The sequence below is a fragment of the Rhinatrema bivittatum genome, chromosome 1 (assembly GCF_901001135.1).
Source record: "Rhinatrema bivittatum chromosome 1, aRhiBiv1.1, whole genome shotgun sequence".
Classification (NCBI taxonomy): Eukaryota; Metazoa; Chordata; class Amphibia; order Gymnophiona; family Rhinatrematidae; genus Rhinatrema; species Rhinatrema bivittatum.
Genome location: NC_042615.1, coordinates 200,564,515 through 200,586,552, shown reverse-complemented (window position 1 = coordinate 200,586,552; position 22,038 = coordinate 200,564,515). Strand labels below are relative to the sequence as shown.

The 22,038-nt window shown below is 43.2% G+C and overlaps 1 protein-coding gene across 1 annotated transcript in view; it reads right to left on the bottom strand.

The window, feature by feature from the left end:
• Positions 1–22,038, bottom strand: part of BOD1L1 (biorientation of chromosomes in cell division 1 like 1) — a 441,087-nt gene that overhangs the window by 382,877 nt on the left and 36,172 nt on the right. The window contains 1 exon segment of the mRNA XM_029590831.1: positions 13,546–13,718. Within this exon segment, the coding sequence (XP_029446691.1) occupies positions 13,546–13,718 (173 nt within the window).

Below are 22,038 nucleotides of genomic sequence, written 5' to 3'. Positions count from 1 at the left end.
AGACATTACAGACCAAAGAAAACAACCCAAAACAAAACAAAAAAAAACTAAAAGAAAGGGCCATCAGAAAGGGAGTTGGGTTTTATTCCACAAATAGTTCTTGAAGGATGGATAATTCAAATCTAGCATCCTGACCGGAACAGAGAAATGAAGGGCAAATGTATGACCTTAACTCCATGTTACAACATTGCACATCTTTAAGGAGATAGGTTTTAGATTGACAACAGATGAGGCCATGGCTGACAGCATGGGCCTTGATATGCCCAGGGCATAACAGTAAGCAGCCTGTTGTGATCTAAAGAAACAAAAACAACGAGTGGACTTTCCAAGGGCTTTATCTCATGCTGTATGGAGGCCAACAATTCTCTGCATTCCAGGGTGTGAAGTGCAGTTTCTCTCTTACGTGCATGAGGATGAAGGAAGAACATAGAAAGTCACTAAGGCCTGAGGCTAACTGACTTCATGCTGAAGTGATTGCCAGCAAAAATGCAACCTTGCAAGCAAGGGTACTTAAGCCCACAAGAGCCTACAGACTCAAATGTGACTTATTAGTTAGGTTAGATGCACACTGATAACCCTCAACATTGTGGGAGGCTTCAGTTTGAGCAAACCCCACAACTAAAGGCTGTACTGAAAATGAGTTCCCTTCTACAAGGTGACAATAGACGCTGCAGTGATTGCAGAGTTGTTTACCTGTAATTGATTTTCTCCAAGATAGCAGGAGTCCTCACAAATGGGTGATATCATTCAATGATGTATGGCCTAGAACTTTTATGTCAAAGCTTCTAGAACTTAGACTGTGCCTCAGTGAGCATACCCAGCATGCCAATATAACAGTCTTGTACACATTAGCATATATAACTGGAAGCCAACAGAGGGGAGGCAGGTGGATTTTCTGAGGGCCGATATTCTACTCTCCTCAAAAAAACATGTTACAGGAAAACAAATCTGCTTTCTCAGAGGATAAGCATGATGGTAGTCCTCACAAGTATGGAATAATTTTAGGCAGAAACTTAGGATAGGGATGCACAACCAACCTATCATGATGAAACTTGGTATAAGGTGGATAAGTTACTAAAGCCTGGAGCTCACTGACCCAGTGCGCTGAAGAACTGCTACCAAAAACACCATATGTGCCAGATAAGGTACTTTAAGTTACAGAAGGGTGGTGGTTCCAAAGCAAGCTTTCATTAGCTGGGACAAACAGACGCTGAAGTCCCAAAATCAACTGCAATACAAATCAAACATTAAAAAAAAAAAAAGAAAATCAGGGAGAATTGTTAAACTATCAGCATACTTCCAGAAGAAAAGGAAGCAGGAGAATCAAAGTTTCATTACAAATGTGCAATCACTCATCTGCACAGACAAAAATTTGCCTTCCTGTACTAGATTTCAGAGTGCACCTGAAGAAAATACGCAAGTTTAGCAGCACAGGGAGGGTCCTGGATTGGTTTGACTAGACTCAAGGAAAGTAAATCAGATAAGAATTAATTTCACCTTCCTATTCATCCAGTCAATCCAGTCCAGACAAATGGGATGTACCCAAATACTCCTGAATAGAGTGGGATGCTGCCAAACCTGCTCCCAAAAGCTTGAAAGCAAAGGCTTCCTCCCTGACATCTAAGCGATCATGCTTAGCAAGGGAATGCCAGGAAAACTAAGTCACCACCTATACAACTCCAAAGGCGATGATAACCTCAGATGTGCCCAAGAAGTAGCTGACGTCACATGAAACGCACACTTACTTGTTTAGATAAGGGACTACTAGAAATCACACAGGCAGACTCAATAAGCTGTGTAATTCAATGCACTACTACAGCTCTAGATGCTGAATCACCTTCCTCACTCCAATATAAAACCAAAAAATGATCGAACCAAAATTTCCTCCCACGCCAAAACCACAGCATTTAAAAGACCATTGTATCCCTTTAATCTTTACGCTCCCGGTCACCTCATGTTGAAACTGACACAGGTATGTATTTGCTTCTTCAAATATACTGGCTTTATCCCATTAGTATATTGTCCCACAGTGTTATTAATTTATGTTTCTATTTTCAGATTTGATACTTTCATGTTTGTCCCTCCCGACGCTGCCTTGCTTGCCGGGACCCGTGTCGGGTCTGTGTCGAGGGTCCCGTTTTGAAATGGTATGTGTATTTCAAAACAGTGGAGTTGCCGTACCAAGTAAAAATTTATAATTGTGAATAAGACATCTGTGTGGATTTTTAATTTGTTCTGCACTTCTCCTGCCTATCTGATTCTTCCCTTTGCTATTCCTCTTTCCCAGACTCTGGGGTGAGCATCTTAGGGGCTCTCAAGGGCTTTTATAAGCCCCTTGTCCAACGATCTCACTTCTGTTGCAGTACCTAATTTCTGTAATCCATAAAAAGCTTGGTGCATAAGGACAAAATCAGAAAAAAAATTCTACAGTGGAACCCTACCAGGTCCATAGCTGGGCCTGGGCCTTGCTCTGATCCTATCAATTTGTCCCAGGACCTTCCCCAGGGTCGCTTTCCTCCCTAGGGGCGTGGAGGGACAACTCTTCTTCTTCCCCAAGGACTAGGGGAGTCTCAGCAGTACCTCCTCCAGGTGCTTTGAAGGCTCTACCAGGCCAGAAATATACCCTGCCTCTGGGAGCTGCATAATCAGTCCATCCACACCTTGCAGGAGACAGAAATCACTGCAAGAGCCAATGATCATTCTCCTTTTATGACCAAAGTGAAGTCATGGAAAAAGGAGGGTGTTCTCTCTCTCCAAGAGCCGAGGAGCAATGTAATCCCAAATTAAATGGACAGGTCTTGCAGATGAAAAAGAATTTTTCATTTTTCCTATTTTCCAATCTTTGCTCTTTCCTTCAGCCAGCTTTCCTCCTTCCCTCCCACCAAAGCTGCACTCCCCTCCGAGCTTCTTCCTTTCCCCCAGATGCTTTACTCCTGCCTTTTAGCCAATTCCCTATAGTTTCTTCTTCCCTCCATCTGGTCCTTCTCCAGTATCTTTACATGACGTGGCATGCTTTCCTTTGACAGAAAAAATAGGGACCAGCTGGTTTCCAATGTTATCGCAAGAAAAGAACTAGCTGTAAAATACCACAAGTTATATGGATGATATTATAAGTTTATAGTAAAAACCAATCTTTATTCTATTAATGGTTAGAAATTTCAAAGAATATTTATTATGGAGACAAAAACCTCAGAACTGGTAAACCAAGTAGTTTTACAATGGTTTTTTGAACCAGTAAACTCAATCATAGGTTTCTATATGTCTCCCTTTTTTTTGTTTTTCATAAAAATAATTTCACTTCTTAACGTGATGAAATTGGATGTTCTAACGAATATTTCAAAATCAATAATGAATTCTCATTTTGATGAAACTTTTCTCATGACGTGTGAGCGAAAAACTTTTGAAGAAAATAGACTCTTTGATGATACGTCTATTTCTTTGGCAGAGTTAATCTGCTTACTGATAGCATGGTCAGCATATTTACCGCTTAATACTTCACTTGTTAAGTGTATATTTCAACAAAAAGCTTCTCCGCTTGCTCACATCATCTTTTCTTAAGAATAATATCCATATTCACTTGTGTGTTAAGAGCCCAAAATTGGTATAGTTGATTGAAAGGACAAGATAAATTTATGATTTCTTTGCCCTGCAAAGTATAGCACTTATCTTTAAGACTTGTTGCAATTTTTAATACTTAAACAAGTCTGTGCTTAGAATCCCCGCCAACGTCAACGTTTCGTATACGCTTCTTCAGGGCGGATTGATACGATCTGTGACTTGTAACTGTGACTTAGAAGCCCGCATGTTACAAGTCACAGATCGTATCAATCCGCCCTGAAGAAGCGTATACGAAATGTTGGCGGGTATTCTAAGCACAGACTTGTTTAAGTGTTAAAAATCGCAGAGACTGCTTGAATTACCTGCTAAGTTCCCTCAGCGACGCCGGCCTGACGTCAGAGGGAGGCGCCAAGGAACAGCTAAAAGAGCGCACTCCTGCGGCGCGGCGCTGCCGCCGGCGCGTCGCCAAGGGGCGCGCGCGACTTTGTTCGACTTAGTTCGAGGAGTTCTATACCTGTTCTAGTCTTTTAAATAAAGGCATTCCTTATAACTCACCGAGATTAAGGACATTAATAGTCAAAATTAAGATCTATGATGCCAGCAAAAAGGAAGGGCAAGATTCGGGTCTTCCCCTCGGTACCCTCATCATCTGCTCTAACTCAGCTGGAAATCAATAAGTTTTTGACTCAACTGGAGAACCGAGGAGCTGAGGACTCCGTTGGAGGTACGCGAAACGGAGAGTCGTGTACCCCCCAGGAAGAAGCCTCCCTCAGCCCAGATAGCCGCCCACCTCCAGCTCAACGTAATGAGGACAATGGAATAGGTCTGCAAATCCTGGAACAGGAGCAAGACCAAGGGGGGCCATTAGTCCCGAACGAGGAAAATCTATTACAAACAACATCAGAGTCTGGACAGGTAACACTTGAAAGGATATTACATGCTGTAAACAGTTTAAGCAGTGCTATGGCCCGAATGGAAAAAAAAATGGACAATGTAACTACAGATTTTCAGGGGAAATTATTGTCAGTACAGACCCAAAATAATGAGACAATCCGTAGATTAACTGAAAATGAGAAAAGTATAAAATCGTTACAACAAGTAAATGTTTGTTTAATAAAGGACCATATGGCCAGTGCGAGACGGCTGGAATTTTTGGAAAATAGGATGCGGCACCTTAATGTACGAATAATAAACTTTCCACAGGTACTGGGAGAGATACCTTATATATCTTTAAAAAGATTTCTAAAAGAAAAATTATCCTTTGCGGAGGAAGCAATTCCACAAATAAACACATGTTACTTTCTCTCACAAAAATCCCAGGTACCTGTCAACTTAACTAACTTTTTAGAAGATTCTACATTAGATGTAGTTAATAGAAATACACTAATTGTATCTTTTGTTTCAACTCAAGATGTGAGTAGTGCTATGAAAAAATATTTTTCAAGATTTCCAATAAGTTTCCATGGCCAGACGGTCAAGTTATATCCCGACTTAGCTCCAGTTACCAGAAACAGACGTAAGGAATTTTTAGCCCTACGTCAACAGATTGTCTCTTTGGGATTTGGATTTTTATTACGTTTTCCATGTAGATGTGAGTTAAAGAAAGGAGATCAAATATATGTATTTCATCAAATTGATCAATTACAACAATTTGTAGAAGCACAGCAATCCAATATACCAATAATTGAGGCACCAATAGCAGAATCATCCCCTACAAGTGTTATACAGATAAGTGAGTAGCTATGATGGGTATAGAAAGGAACAGTTGATTTATATAGATTAGGTGTTTAATTACAATATCATATCTCCGTTATTCCTTAGTTCCTCAACTCAGCCTCCCTTTTTTCTTTGTTAATATATTACAATTGAGAGTAATTATTTCATTAGTCCAGAAGTATTTTGAAATCTGTATTTATGGGAATTCAAATGTTAAATACAGTTTTATTTATTACAATTGTATTTACCATACTTATTATAATTTTCCTTTTCTGTAAACACAGGATATATATTTTATTAACATAATGTTTTGTTTAAATATTTTCTTTGTAAATTTGAAATGAAAATGATAAATAAAGAATTAAAAAAAAAAAAATTGCAACAAGTCTTAAAGATAAGTGCTATACTTTGCAGGGCAAAGAAATCATAAATTTATCTTGTCCTTTCAATCAACTATACCAATTTTGGGCTCTTAACACACAAGTGAATATGGATATTATTCTTAAGAAAAGATGATGTTGCTATATTCCAGCTGCCGTTCGAGGCAGTAGAGCATGGTTTGGAGTCCTGTGAAAGAAACAACTTCCAAAATGGCCGCTCTTCATTGAGAAGTTGAAGATCTAACAGGAACAGATGCACCAATTTAAGGATCCTCAGCATGCAAGAAGGTAAGGAAGGGACTGTTATGATATTTTTATGTCATTTCATCCTGACTTGCCTTAATCTCACTTTTGACCCCCCCCCCCTCTTGATTAAGTGAGCTCACAGAGTCCCTTCCAGGCCACCTAGGCTAATAGTTTTCAAAATCTTAAGATACCAACAATCGCTCACTATCCTGACCACTGCTAAAGTCAAGTCACCAGCCCAATTTGATAATATGCGGCTTCTTTTTGTGCTTAACCTTGCTCAAACTGCCAGACATAAAAAACAGTTTTTGGCGTGCCAACCGCAACTCAGGGATATTGGCACTAAATACGGCCTTCTTTATTCAACACAATAATCATACCAAAACCTTTGACTTGCCATAAGATCTTCAACATTACCTTGAATATTTTAAAGGTTCTTCAGCAACAGACACTTGAATTTCCATATCCCGATGCACTATTTATTCTCTTCATGTCTCTGTTTCAATTGTAATTTGTGCATTTCAAGATTTGCCCAGAACAAGCCTAGTTCTAGTTTCTGACTTTATGCTGAAATTTTCTTTATACAACTGCATAATTTCTAATGTCTTTAGTCCCTTTTAATTTTTTTTTATTCTGCATGGCATTGCTACAAAAGGAAGTGACTATGCAAATACTAGATCCATTCTTTGGCTGAAGTTTAGGAGCTGCCTTATCCTTGGACTCACGCAACCCTTGCCTTCCCCCCCCCCCCCCAATTTGGGGTTTTCGTGAATTGCGCTTTTTTTAGCTTGCATCTTTTGTATTATGCTTTGCTGTTCCTTTCTCTCAGGAGATTATCTAAAACCCCGCATGTTCATGTACTTGTATTATGGTATTTCTTTTCTCTATACTTCTTGGATATTGTATGTCAGTAGGATTATTTATGCATGCTTTCACTGTATCTTTTGCAATGGCTACTGACCTCAAAATATACTCATTAAGTGTTAATGGTATAAATCACTGCATTAAAAGGGGAAAAAAAAGCATTAACGTATTTTAAGTCACTGCACCCAGATATAGTATATCTCCAGGAAACTCATTTATCTTGTATGGAATCCTAGTATCTCAAGAGACTAGATGGGCCATATTTATGCTGCGGCCTCCCATAGGTGTTACTATTTTGATTAATAAAACTCTTCCTATTCAAATTTTAGGGCAAGAAGATGATCCAAATGGAAGATGAATTGCAGCAACTATTAAAATCCAAGATAGACCCCTCTTTCTCCTTAATATCTATGCTCCCAATAAGGACATTTCTCATTTTTTTCAGGATGTCTGCTCTCTGCTCTTTAAATATGCCTATTTTCCTGTACTTCTGGGAGGGGACATTAATCAATCATTGGATATTGTTTTGGATAGTCAATCCTCATGTCCAGAGAGATTCTCTTCTTCTTACACAGCTATACATAATATCATTGAGACCCATGGCTTGGCTGACCCTTGGAAAAAGACTTTATATTTTATTCATTTCCACATCAAATCATATTCACGTACTGAGTCGAATTATCAAACGATATGGCATGATAAGGAAATGGCAAAAACTCGTCCTCTACCATTATGGTCCATCCCATTCTATCCTCCATATCTAGTCTCAGTTCAAATCTTTTCATAATGACCATATATAATGCTTTTCGAGTTTTAGAGTATACTGGGAAAGCTGTTGATCCCTTAGATCAGGGGTCGGGAACCAATGGCTCGCGAGCCAGATGTGGCTCTTTTGATGGCTGCATCTGGCTCGCAGACAAATCTTTAATAAAAAAGTAAAAATCTAACAAAACCCCCACCCTCCTGACGCCCCCCAAGACCTCCAAAATTAATTTACTACAACCCCCACCCTCCTGACCCCCCCAAGACCTGCCAAAAGTCCCTGGTGGTCCAGCAGGGGTCCAGGAGCGATCTCCTGGACTTGGGCTGTCGGCTGCCAGTAGTCAAAATGGTGCCGACGGCCCTTTGCCCTCACTATGTCACTGGGGTCGACCAATGGCGGCGGTAGCCCCTGTGACATAGTAAGGGCAAAGGGCCGTCGGCTGCCAGTAATCAAAATGGCGTCGACGGCCCTTTGACCTTACTATGTCACAGGGGCTACTGCCGCCATTGGTCGACCCCAGTGACATAGTGAGGGCAAAGGGCCGTCGGCGCCATTTTGACTATTGGCAGCCGACAGCCCAAGTCCAGGAGATCGCTCCCAGACCGCTCCTGGACCCCCGCTGGACCTCCCGGGACTTTTGGCAGGTCTTGGGTGGGGGGACAGGAGGGTGGGGGGTTGTAGTAAATTAATTTTGGAGGTCTTGGGGGGCGTTAGGAGGGTGGGGGGATTTGTTAGATTTTTACTTTTTTATTAAAGATTTGTCTGCGAGCCCTGGACTCCCGCTAGACCACCAGGAACTTTTGGCAGGTCTTGGGGGGGGGGGTCAGAAGGGTGGGGGGTTTGTAGTAAATTAATTTGGCAGGTCTTGGGGGGCGTCAGGAGAGTAGGGGGTTGTAGTAAATTAATTTGGTAGGTCTTGTATGGCTCTCACAGAATTACATTTTAAAATATGTGGCGTTCATGGCTCTCTCAGCCAAAAAGGTTCCCGACCCCTGCCTTAGATAGTCTTCTTTGAAGCCAATATGGTTGAATTATTTTTTTTTTTTATTAATAAAATGCATATTAATTGGCCTATTTGGTACCAGGCTGGTATCTGGACAATTGATTAGTTGCTTCTGATTCTCAGTTTTTGTCTTTCCCTCAAATGACTGCTATATATGACATTCCCCCATCACAACCAATGGCTTCAAAGCGTTAATAGCAGAGCCAATTGTAGCACTAAGTGGCCACCTAAAAAGAACACATGGGGGTAGGAGAGCCACGTGGGCAGTTTGGCCTCCTTATCGGCACGCCCAGAAGAGGAAGTGAGGTGGACCCATGCAGGAATAAGAGAAGAAGTGCGAGCAAAATTTGAAGAAGCACAGCATCAGCTCCCGCAGCCCCAAGAAAGAGAACAAGACACGTCAGCCACAGGGGCTGGAGGAGGATAGGCTGAAGCTTCAAGCTGTTGCTGCTGTTACTTGTGCTTCCAGGACGAGAAACATCACGTGTATGTATGCCTTTGTAAGACTGAGCAACAGCCTTGCGTTGGCATGCCTGTGTGTGTGTGTGCATGTATGTGCGCGCCTGTGTGAGACTAAGCATGTGAGAGTAAGACAGCCTGTATGGGTGCCTGTGTGAGACTGAGCATGTGAGACAGCCTGTGTGTGTGTGTGTGTGTGTGTGTGAGACTGAGCATGTGGGAGTGTGTGTGTGTGAGACTGAGTGTGTGTGTGTTTGTGTGAGAGACTGAGCATGTGGGAGTGTGTGGGAGTGTGTGTGTGTGTGTGTGAGAGACTGAGCGTGTGGGAGTGTGAGACTGAGCGTGTGTGTGTGTGTGTGTGAGAGACTGAGCATGTGGGAGTGTGTGTGTGTGTGTGTGAGAGAGACTGAGCGTGTGTGTGTGTGTGTGTGAGAGAGACTGAGCGTGTGTGTGTGTGTGTGTGTGTGTGTGTGTGTGTGTGTGTGTGTGTGTAAGAGAGACTGAGCATGTGGGAGTGTGTGTGTGTGTGAGACTGAGCGTGTGTCTGAGCGTGAGTGTGAGTGTGTGTGTGTGAAACTGAACCGTGAGGGAGGGAGACAATATATACATACATGAGAGGAGAAAATTTAAGCAACCCCCCCCCCCCCCCCACCACCACCACCACCCTTGCTAATCCAAGATTTCAGGGCACTGTGAAATCAAAAGTTCCCAGCTATGGAGAGCAGGGGATTTTTTTTTTTTTTTTTATCATTATTAGTTTTCATTATTGGATGTTTGTGCCTACTGTTTTGAAAAGTTTTATTGGTGTTTAGAACATTTTTACAAGTTTTTAATTGCTGGATGTTATTCTATCCTTCAGCTGTTATGAAATATGTATTTTTTATTAGTATGATTTTATTATTGAATTTATATTTTTTTTTATTTTTTATGAGGAATGGTGATTCTGTTTTTCCACTGTTGTACTATTGTGATTTCCAGTTCAGTTTGTCTGTATATTTCTATTCATACTACAGTATGCTCTTTTTATTCCGTATTTGGTGAGGGTCTGTCTGTATTCTGCATATATGCCAGAGGTGAGATTCTCCCAGCATGTAGTTTCTGTGTAGGGATCTATAGCAGTCTGGCTTGTTCTTTTTTCCTAATATGAGGTGTATTGGTATTTTAGGGCCTAATGTAATATTAGCATTTCTATCTTTTCATAAGTAGGGCTGTTACTGTTTGCATGCTGGCAATGTTTTTGTATGGAGGTTTTACCATATTGTTTTGTTATAATTCTTTTACTCATGATTGAGTGCTAAGCCCACATTGAACACGTATCAATAGGCCTAATGCCATATAGGTTCTGAGTGTCTTTTTTTTTTTTTTTTACTTTTTTGCAGGGTTTTCTGGTTGGCACCACAATAGTGTATATAAATATAATTTACATGTACCGTATTTTCCAGCGTATAAGACGACCCCCAACTTTTCCAGTTAAAATATAGAGTTTGGGATATACTCGCCGTATAAGACTACCCTTCTGTGTCACTATATAACCATACTGTATGTGGTACCCAGTATACAACAATCAGCCAATCACAGCAAGCGATGTACCTTACCGGTGATTGGCTGGTTGTTGTATACAAATCCTGCTTGGATTGGTCAGCTCTCCCTGCTTGCCCAGCCCTCCCTGTCTCCAAGACTATCAGAGCGGTAACGCATCCCTCTGGCCCACCCTTGTATCCTATTACCGGTACCTCCTTCTCTGCCTCTCAGATCTCGCTCCTGAGGACTGCAGTGAAGTGGCGCAGACGTGCATGTGCGAGATCTGAGAGGCAGAGAAGGAGGTACAGGTAATAGAGATGTGAATCGGAACCAGAATCGGTTCTGATTCCGGTTCACATCGTGTTTTTTTTTTCGTCCGGCCCAATCGTTTTTTTGTTTTTTTTTTAATCGGCTGCGCCCGAGCCGATAAACAAAAAACCCACCCCGACCCTTTAAAACTAATCCCTCAGCTTCCCCCACCCTCCTGACCCCCCCCCCCCCCCCAAGACCTGCCAAATTAATTAAATACAACCCCCACCCTCCTGACCCCTCCAAGACCTGCCAAATTAAATACAACCCCCCCACCCTCCTGACCCCTCCAAGACCTGCCAAAAGTCCCTGGTGGTCCAGCGGGGGTCCAGGAGCGGTCCGGGAGCGATCTCCTGGACTTGGGCCGTCGGCTGCCAACAATCAAAATGGCGCCCACGGCCCTTTGCCCTTACTATGTCACTGGAGTCGACCAATGGCAGCGGTAGCACCTGTGACATAGTAAGGGCAAAGGGCCGTGGGCGCCATTTTGATTGTTGGCAGCCGACGGCCCAAGTCCAGGAGATCGCTCCTGGACCCCCGCTGGACCACCAGGGACTTTTGGCAGGTCTTGGAGGGGTCAGGAGGGTGGGGGGTTGCAGTAAATTAATTTGGAAGGTCTGGGGGGGTTAGGAGGGTGGGGGGTTTTGTTAGATTTTTTATTTTTTTTTTATATTCGCTCCATAAGACGCAGATATTTCCCCCCCCACACACACACTTTTGGGGGAAAAAAGTGCGTCTTATGGAGCGAAAAATACGGTAATTATTTGCCCTATAAGACGACCCCCGGCGTATAAGACGACCCCCGACTTTTGAGAAGATTTTCAGGGGTTAAAAACTCGTCTTATACGCCGGAAAATACGGTAATTTTTTTTTTTTTTTTTTTACTTCAGACTACTTTTAATGTCATTTTTCATATAAAATCTATTATAAATGCCTAACTTTTATCTGTGGAGGGCAGGATACGCAAGGCTGTACGGTTCACAAGGCAGACTTCTTCACTCACTGGGCCCAGAAGGACACAGCTCTTGTCCTCCATTCCTCCTGGAGCCCTGCGAGAAATGGCAATTCTCTTTTGGGCCAGTGAAAACTGATTCTATCTTTCTCTGCTGGGCTCAAAATGACAGCAAAAGAAAAAAGGCTGCTGGCCCCACAGGAGACAGAGAATGCAGCTTGTACAAAAATTTCTGTTCAGAGAGTACTCTTATTTTTCCCTTGTGTCATTCTTAACAATAAAAGTAATACTGAGGCTTTTTTTTTAGTTTAGCTGTGGATTGTTGTGAAATGTGTGTCACATGTGACACAAGGGGAAAAGGGTTGAGAACCACAGGTCTACACTATAAATATGAGAGAGAACTTGTGATAAGATATCATAGAATAGACAGTTGATTGCACAGAGGTCAGTAGAGCACTATTTTGACTCTTCCTTTACATTTTGAATCCTAATTTTATAATTGTTTTACCTAACAGATATTTCTACTAATGCATCTCTTCTATTCTATATGTATATATTTTTTTTCTATGCTCTATTATATTTATAATGCACATTATTGTGCACTTTTGCAATGCTTTTTGCATAATGCCTTATTGTATTGGTTCTGGATACTTCTTGCAGTTGCTTGGTTAATTGTTCATGTGTCTCCTGAGGCTTTATGCCAATAAAAAGATTTGAACAAAAAAAAAAGACAAAAAGAATGTTAGGAATAATTTGGAAAGGAAAAGAAAATAAAATTGAGAATTTCATAGAGCCTTTGTATAGCTCCATGATGCAACCACACCTCGAGTACTGTGTGCAGTTCTGGTTGCTCCATCTCAAGAGAGACACAGTTGACACAGCAAGGGGACAAAAATGCTAAAGGGGATGGAGTATACATCCTTCTCTAAATATTACAGAAAAAAAAAAAAGCAGCTGCAGGTATAAAAACAACTGCCATACTTGGTCAGATCGAGAGTCCATCAAGATCAGTATCCTGTTTCCAACATTGGCCAATCCAGGTCACAAATATCTGGCAAGATCCCAAACAGTAGACAGATCCCATACTAATGCCAAGGGATAAGTAGTGGCTTTCTCCAAGTCTACATGATTAATAACAGTTTATGGACTTCGCCTCCAGGAAGTTGTTCAGACATTTTTTTAAACCGAGCTATGCTAATTGCCTTTACTACATCCTCTGGTAAGGAATTCCAAAGCTTAATTTTGCAATGAATGAAAAAGAATTCTCAGATTTGTTTGAAATGTACTACTTACTAACTTCATGGAGTGTTCCCTAGTCTTTGTATTTTATTTGAAAGAGTAAATAACCAATTCACATTTACCACTCATGATTTTATAAACTAAAATATCCCCCCCCCTCAGCCGTTACTTCTCAACAGCCCTAATCTCTCTAGCCTTTCCTCACAGAGCAAGAAATCACTAATTGTCTTGAAAGATCCTCTGCATCAGCATGAGACGGAATTACATGATACTTGTTGCTTGTTATCAAAGAACTGATTCCCAACTTTCCTAATTTAGTGACTTTTTCTTGATTGAGGAAAACCTCTGCCTAGCACTCTCCCCTCACCATCATCCTTCAAAATATAGTATGGACTACAGATACAAATGATTCCAACTTTCACTGGGAAAAATATAAAATACTTCTTGAAATATCTTAACTTCTGGATGAAAATGTATTCTATTTTTATGTATTATATGCCCCAAGTAGTCTGAGAAAGAATGAATTCAAACTTACAATAGTCAGTCGGCGCTGTTCCACTGTCAGTTCATCATCAGAATCACTGTAGTATTTTGAGTAAAGATAGGGTTTATGAACATAAGAATGACGCACAATCTTTGGTCTACCCTCAATCTGCTCATTAGCTTGAGATTTTGTTTTAGTATGAACATCCATCTTCTCTTCTTCATCTAGAAAATAGCCAAACGGAGGGAACATTCTTGTGATGCAATTCAGACAAGCAATGTAACACTGAGCAATTAATACGCAATACTGAAATGCATACAATATTCAAGTGTAAAATCCGACAATCTATAAAGTGAGAACATTCCCTCAAATGAGGAAAACTGCCACTGAAAGTAATCTTATTTTCAGCCGGGAATAAGCATTAAGAGAACATCAGAAACTAAACTTGCTTGTTAATTTATTTTAGCTTGAAGAATACTAGTAAGTGTTCATCCAGTCCCTAGCTTGGGGTACCTAGAATCTTACCTGAGTTCAGTGTTTATGATTCATTGAGTACAGTTCTGGTTACCTGTTTTTAATCATGTTTTTTTGCTAGTCTGTCCACAGTTGCTTTTGAAGAGAATACTGGCAGGCTGGGGTCACTGCAGGGCTATATATACTGGGGACATCAGATTGCTCAGTCACCATCTGCTGGCAGGGGACCATAAACCCACTGGTCCTGAGTCCATCTGTCTACACTAAGGAAACAAAATTATCAGATAAATAATTTCTCCATTTCCTAGCATATAGACAGATAGACTTAGGAACAGTATGATGTACCAAAGCTACTCCCCAACAGGTTGGGAGGTTGCCCGCAGTACAGTCAACACCGCACGAGGAAAGGCTGCATCCTCCCAGACCTGCACATCCAGACGATAAAACCTGGAAAAAGTGTGTAAGGAGGACCACGTCGCAGCTCAGCAGATATCGACGGGAGACAATAGACTAACCTCCGCCTTCCTGCAACTGTATAATCGAGGAACCTTTGCATTTTCGAGAAGTCACCAGAAGGTCTAGGAACGGAAGTCCCCAGTGATCCACAATCAGCTGAAACGCCTCAGCTGACAATACCCACTCTCCTAGGTCCAGACTCTCCCTGCTGAGAAAGACACTCTTACATTGTCTTTCCCTGCAAAGTGAGAAGCCAAGATCATCTGCAGATGATCTTCCGCCCATTCCATCAGCTGGTCTATTTCCTGCTATACTTGTTGGCTCTTGGTTTATCTCTGGTGATTGATATAGACCACCATTGTCGCATTGTCTGACATCACGCGGACCGCTTAATTCCGCAGCCTGTAGCTTAACTGCAAGCATGCCAGGCATACCGCCCGAGCCTCCAGGCAATTGATGTTTCAGCGGGACTCTTTGGCATTCCAACGCCCCTGAGCCGTTAACGCCAGACAGTGAGCACCCCAACTGTGGAGACTTGCATCTGTCATGAGTACCAACCAGGCCAGAGGGGACAAGGGAACTCCCTTTTTCAGATGATCTTCCTGCAACCACCACTGAGGTGAGAGAAGATTTCCAGCAGCAAGTGGAGCTGAACCGCATAATCCCGAGACTGCGGGTTCCAACGAACAGCAGATAGCGCTGAAGAGGATGCATATGTGCCCTTGCCCATGGCACCACTTCCAGGGTAGCTGCCGTCAAACTGAGTACCTGTAGGTAGGACCACACCGTCGGGCGTATAGTGTTCATCAACTGACGCACTTGAGTCATCAATCTCTGGATCCGAACTTCTGTTAGGAAAACTCTGTCCTGTCACTTTTCAAACCGGAACCCCTGACACTCCAACGACTGGGATGGTTGAAGATTGCTCTTGATCAGATTCACCACACAAACAAGCTCCTGCAATAAGGAGATCACCTTGTGTGTCACCAAGCGGCTCTCTTCCTGAGACTTGGCTTTAATAAGTCAGTTATCCAAATACGTGTGTAACAGGATTCCTTCTTTTCGCAAGGCCACTGCTACCATCACCATAATCTTGGAAAATGTTCTTGGAATGGTGGCAAGACCAAAAGGCAGCACCCAAACTGATAATGGTGCCCCAACACCGCAAAGCGTAGAAAGCGTTGGTGTTCCAATCGGATGGGAATATGAAGGTAAGCTTCTGACAGATCCAAGGTCGTCAGAAATTCCCCAACTGTACCACCATTATTACAGAGTGTAAGGTTTCCATTCGAAAATGAGTCACCTTCAAATGACGGTTGACCCTCTTGAGATTCAAGATGGGACAAAAGGAGCCCTCCTTCTTGGGCAGAACAAAATAAATGGAATATCGCCCCATACTTTCTTGAGACGTGGCCACAGGAACCACAGCCCTCAGTATGAGGAGCCTTTGAAGCGTGAACTCCACTGCCTGCTTCTTCTGTGGGGAGTGGCAAGGGGACACCATGAACATGTCCCGAGGAATACTGCAAAATTCCAGTGCATACCCTTCATGCAACACCTCCAGGACCCACTGGTCTAACGTGATCTCGACCCACCCCCAATAAAAGAGAGACACGTCCCCCTATTTCCTGTTCCAGAAGGTGGATTGGCAAACCTTCATTGAGAAGCTTGGGAAGGTCTGCCATCCGAGCCTGCTCCTCTATTGGGCTGCTGGGGACAAAAGGACTGAGGCCTACCAAAAGACAGAGTCTGCTTTAAGGTCATCCCTATCTAGGGATAAAAACGTCTGAAACCCAGGAAACGACTCCTCATACCAAAGGGGCGCTGTAACTGTTTCTTATCCTCTGGCAACCGAGGCACCGGAGACTCACCCCACTTTCTGGCCAGCTTCTCCAACTTGCTCCCAAACAAAAGTGAACCTTTAAAGAGCATCTTGGTAAGATTGGCTTTGGAAGCTGTGTCAGCTGACCAGTTTTGCAACCAGAGTTGACACCTGGCCGCTATCACCGAAGCCACTCTTCTGGCCGAGTTCTAGACCAAATCACAGCCTGTGTCTGCAAAAAAGGCAGCAGAGGGCTCCATAACTACTCTGGAATTTCTTTCAGGCTCATCAACCTCCTAAGACAGAAGCAGACAAGATCTCGTCACTAGGGCACAACAGAAGGCAATCTGTAAATTCATTACCACTGCCTCAAAGGCTTACTTAAGAATAGCCTCAATCCTATCATGTACATCCTTCAAGGCCACTCCTCCCTCTACGGGGATAGTTGACCACTTAGACACAGCACATACCAAAGCATCCACTATGGGAAAATGCAAACATTCTCTCACAGCCAGATCCAGGGTGTACAGGCCTTCCAATGTCTGACCCCCTTTAAAATTTGCCACTGGGGCATCCCATTCCAGATCAATCAATTCCTGGATGGCATCCATCACTGAGAAAAAAACAAGAGGCTTTAAGTAAGGAAACTAAAATGGGATTCTTCCTCTGCTCTGACATAGCAACCGAACCAGGAACAACCAGCTGCTTCAAGGTCTGGAAAATCAAGGCTGGCAGTTCATCTCTATGAAAGAACCGCAACATGGTTCGATACAGTTCCAGCCCTGGAGGAACTTCCCCATCTTCCAGGGCATCTGGATCAACCTCATCATTGGTACCATTCGGATTTCTGTCGGGAACACCTGCAGGGAGCCAGAGAAAGCCCCAGCGCTTAAGCATAAGATTGGAAGAGGGTGGAGCTACTGGCTGAGGGTCCAACCGGACAGAAATGGGGTAAGCGGAGGACTTCACCTGAGGAAAAGCTTATAAGCCTTGAAAAAATTCCACCCAGGAAAAAGCAGCCGAACCCAGACCAAGCCCAGAAGGAAATGGAGTTGGTCCCACAGAACTGCCCTCACCAGCGGAGGAGCAAGTCAAGAGAGAACCAAGATCTGGCACTCCCCCAGTCAAAGCCGTGACCAACTCTTCATCAAAATGGGAAGAGCCAGGCTTAGCAAAATCTGAGGAAGACAACTCTCCCTGAGCATCTGAGCAGCGCTGACACAGGTTAGAAGCCAGGTCAGGCTGAGAAGCCCTAATATGACAGGTGACACAAATAGGAAGATGCTTAGGCTTCTTACTTACTGGTGCTATCATTGCGGTAAACAGTGTGCCGAAATGGCTCACGCTCAAAAATGAAATGCACCCAAAAAAAATAAATGCCGAGAAGAAAGCGCATCAAGGGGCACGCACAACCTGTGCACCAAGTCAAGTGCATAAAAAATAAAGTTTGGGCATGTACAAAGCACACCGAAAAACCCAGCGCACAACACATGCGTAGAGCTGACACACTGCGCACACCGATGGCCTATAGATATCAGCAGAACATGCATAAGAGCGCACGAAAACGGCCGCCACAGCCTACCCTGAGGTGTGGAAGAAAAAACCCTAAGTGCGGGTCGTAGCCCACCAGGGGCCGCTCAATCTGCCAGGCTGCCCAGTTCCCCAACCTCAAGGGGAGCGGGAACAAGCGTCAACACGGCGCACCAAGAATGGAGACCTGAGGAAGTCCTGAAACCCCTCTGTATCTGATTCAGGTAAAACTTTTTTTTTTTTTTATTTTGTTTTTAAAGCTTACCTGAGCTCAGCGCTTACCAGCTGAGCACAGAGACGGTCTCTGGCTGCAGGGGGAGAGGGCACCTGCCGTCATTGCCGCATTCTGCCTGCTGCACCAGCTGCCTTTCAGCTGAACTAGCAGCTATGTCCGCGCTGGGAAACCCAGCTAATGGAACCAAGGTAAACCTCTGAGGGACCATGGAAATCGCCTCAGGAATTCTCCATTGGTGGAGGAAACTTTGGGTATCACTGCAGGAGAGCAGGGCTTTCTTTTCCTGAATTTAAAATTTAAAATTTCTCCTTTCAAAAAACTCAAAGCAATCCCCACAGGGAGATGCAAGTCCACCATCTGCTGGAGATGGAAAATTGTTGAGGCTGAGATTAGTGGACCCTTGGGCCGGCCGTGCGGATGAAGATTAGATGAGAAGAGAACTCCGCTGAGATGAAACGGCCGTGAGGCGGCAAGGAACCAGGAGACCAATCAGGAGCTTCGCCACTGGAAGCCGCGATCCCTCCGGGAGAAGCCGGTGAGGATCCGGGCCGCTGGAACTTAGGAGTGGTCTCCCGTAGCAGAAGTCCAAAAGAGTGGAGAACAATCAGAGGATTTGAACTGGCAGCAGGCAAATGAAACAGTCTATGAACCAAAACAGGAACCAGAAAGTCAGTCAGTCCGAGGGCTGGAAAGCATGAACTGAAGTGGAGACTGGAACTGGCAAGGAAGCAGGATCAGGCGTGGAAGCTGGAACAGAAGAGCAAGCAGGATCTGGAGCGGAGGCTGGAACAGGCGAGCATACTGAATCAGAAGTACAGGACCAAGGACAGCAACAGTCACTCCTTTGAAAGAACATGTTACAAAGCAACGACTTCAGTCAGACCCTGGATCAAAATATTCTGCTGACGTCCGACGTCATCTCGGCTTCAATTTCATTCCCCTGCACTTCCAACTGCCTCTTCTTGTGTCTGCGCATGCCTAAGGTGGGCGGAGCTCTGAGACGCTGCAGCAGAGAGGACCGAGAAGGCCGGTTGCAAGTCCAGCAACCGGGACTGCAACAGAAAATACTGGCAGGCTGGGGTCATTGCAGGGTTATATATACTGCGATGTCAGCTTGCTCCATCTCCATCTGCTGGCAGGGGAGCATAAACCCACTGGTCCTGAGTCCATCTGTCTACACGCTAGGAAATGTATATTTTATCTATTGTTTCACCAAGAACAAAGAGTTAGAGAGACAACATTTAAAACATTCAATCTTAAACTAAATATGTCAGGAAAACCAGACTATTATGATACTCATATCTTTAGAGGCAACACAAAAGGAACAGTCAGATTGTTCTTAAAGTCCTACATAAGTTTATGCTCTTTGGGAGCTTCCTTAGGGGTATAAAACCTTCTCTGAAACCAACCTCAAAACACATGCCTTTCCCAATAACCAATACTGTCTAATACAAGATAGCTAATCCTCAATTCCTATCTGGATTACACGGATTGAGAAATTACTACTTACCTGATAATTTCCTTTTCTTTAATGAGGACAGGTTAATCCATACCAGTGGGTTATGCACCTCTATCAGCTGATAGAGACGGAGCAAAGCTGATGTCATGATATATATAGATATATAGATAAATATATATATATATATATATATATATATATATATATATATATATATAGCTGTGCACCAGCTTGCCAGTATTCTCTGCAAAAGCCAGCTGTGGACAACCAAAGAATATATTATCATAACCATCAAGACAATCATTCAAACAATCAGTTAACAGAAAAAAAAACACCGAGATCAGACAAGGAGTGTAAAATTACTAATCTAGAGACTGGATCTAACACTTATTAGTAATCCCTGGAAGCGCAGCCACTCAGGACAATAGAACCACCATGCGGCAGCCAAGGGCAGGGTGGTGGATTAACCTGTCCTCATTAAAAAAAAAAAAAAAGAAATTATCAGGTAAGTAATAATTTAACATTTCTTAGCATTCAGACAGGTTAATCCACACCAGTGACATGTACCACAGCTACTCCCAAACAGGGTGGAAGGCTGCCCATGGTCTGACCACCACTGCACATGCGAAGGCTGCGTCTTCCTGGGCTTGTTGTGTGAAGAAAAAAAAAAACAAACAGAGCACAACTTGGCAAATGTCTATGGGAGACAACCATCTAATCTCTGCCCATAACACTGCCTGAGCCCTAGTGGAATGAGATCTAACCTGAATAGGAAATGGCTGCTCATTATCCGAATATGTGGCCATGATAACCTTCTTAATCCAGTGGGCTCTCATAGCCCGCAACGCCGGCTCACCCTGTTTACTCCCACCATGGCGTATAAACAGCCGGACAGTCTTCTTGAGAGGTTCAGAAACCTCCAATACCTCAAGATATGCCACTTGATACCAAAAGTCCATAACAGGCAATATTCATCCACCTCTCTCTCTCTCTGCCCAGAGTTGGCAGGGACTGATTGATTCTAGTGAAAATTTGAGACCTTCTTTGGCCAAAAGGATGGAACAGTTCACATCTGGATTGTTCCCAGAGACACTCAGAGATGGTTCCCGGCAAGACAGAGCCCGCAGTTCAGAAACTCTATCCACAGAACATCCTCTAGTAAGTAACCTCAGAAAAAGGAAACGCAGTGGTCGAAAGGTTCCCAGAATTCCAGAACCAGATTAAGACTCCACAAGGAAACGGCAACCGCAAGGGGGTATGAAGATGTTTCATCCCTTTCAAGGCTGTGCCACAATCAGATGGGCTGACAAGGGCTCACCATTCACGTGACCTGTACTTTCAAGGAATTAAAGGTCAAGTCCTTACCCAACCCATCCTGCAAATATCTGAGTGGAATTTTAACTGAATGAGGATGAACCCCTCATTCCTCACACCAAGCCAAAAACATTCACCAAATGTGACCATAGGCTAAGGAAGCAAACAACTTTCTTACTCAGAGCAAAGTGGAATGCACTGCAGAGGATTATCCACACTTACGAAACTGAGCTTTCTCAAGGGCCACACTATAAGACAAAAATAATGTCGGCTCTCCAAGAAGAATATGCCCCTGTCATATCAGATGCCTGTGGACAGGTAATTGGAAAGGATATTCCACCAGAAAGAAGCCTTTGCAGATCTGCATACCATCGCAGATCTGCATACCATCGCAGTTCGGTTTCCGCCAATCTCGAAGCACTGAAACCCTACTAATCTCATTAACGGACTCTATATTACTGAATCTTGAAAAAAAGACAACCTTGTCTTCTCATCCTCCTAGATCTAACAGCAGCTTTTGACACGGTCAATCATAACACATTAATAGATCGTCTGGCAGACATTGGTATTAGAGATGAGGCCCTCAACTGGTTCAAATCGTTCCTACAGAACAGACAGTATAAGGTCAAGGTCAACAAGGAAGAATCTCAACCAGTCACCTGCAACTTAGGAGTCCCACAAGGATCATCACTCTCTCCAACCTTATTCAATATTTACCTTCTGCCACTCTGCCAGCTCCTCATCAACCTGAATCTCGTTCACTACTTATACGCAGATGATGTTCAGATACTGATTCCAATTACTGAATCTCTCCAAAAAACTCTGGACTTCTGGAACTCTTGCCAACAAGCCATCAACAACTTACTCGCTAGCCTCAACTTGATCCTTAATCAAAACAAAACAGAATATCTCCTCATCTCCCAAAACGGAACCTACACAATTCCAAGCACCATCATGTCTACTCAATTAACAATAACCCCACAAGTCAGAAATCTAGGAGTTATACTTGACAACCAAATGAATTACAGATCACTCATAAATAACATCGTAAAGGATGGATTTTTCAAATTACAAGTCTTAAAAAGACTGAGACCACTCCTACATTTCAAAGACTTCCGATTAGTTCTACAAGCAATTATTCTCACGAAAATAGATTACTGCAACTCACTTCTACTGGGTCTCCCTGCCAACGCCATAAAACCGCTACAGATGCTGCAGAACGCGGCAGCGAGGATCTTAACCAAGTCCAACAAA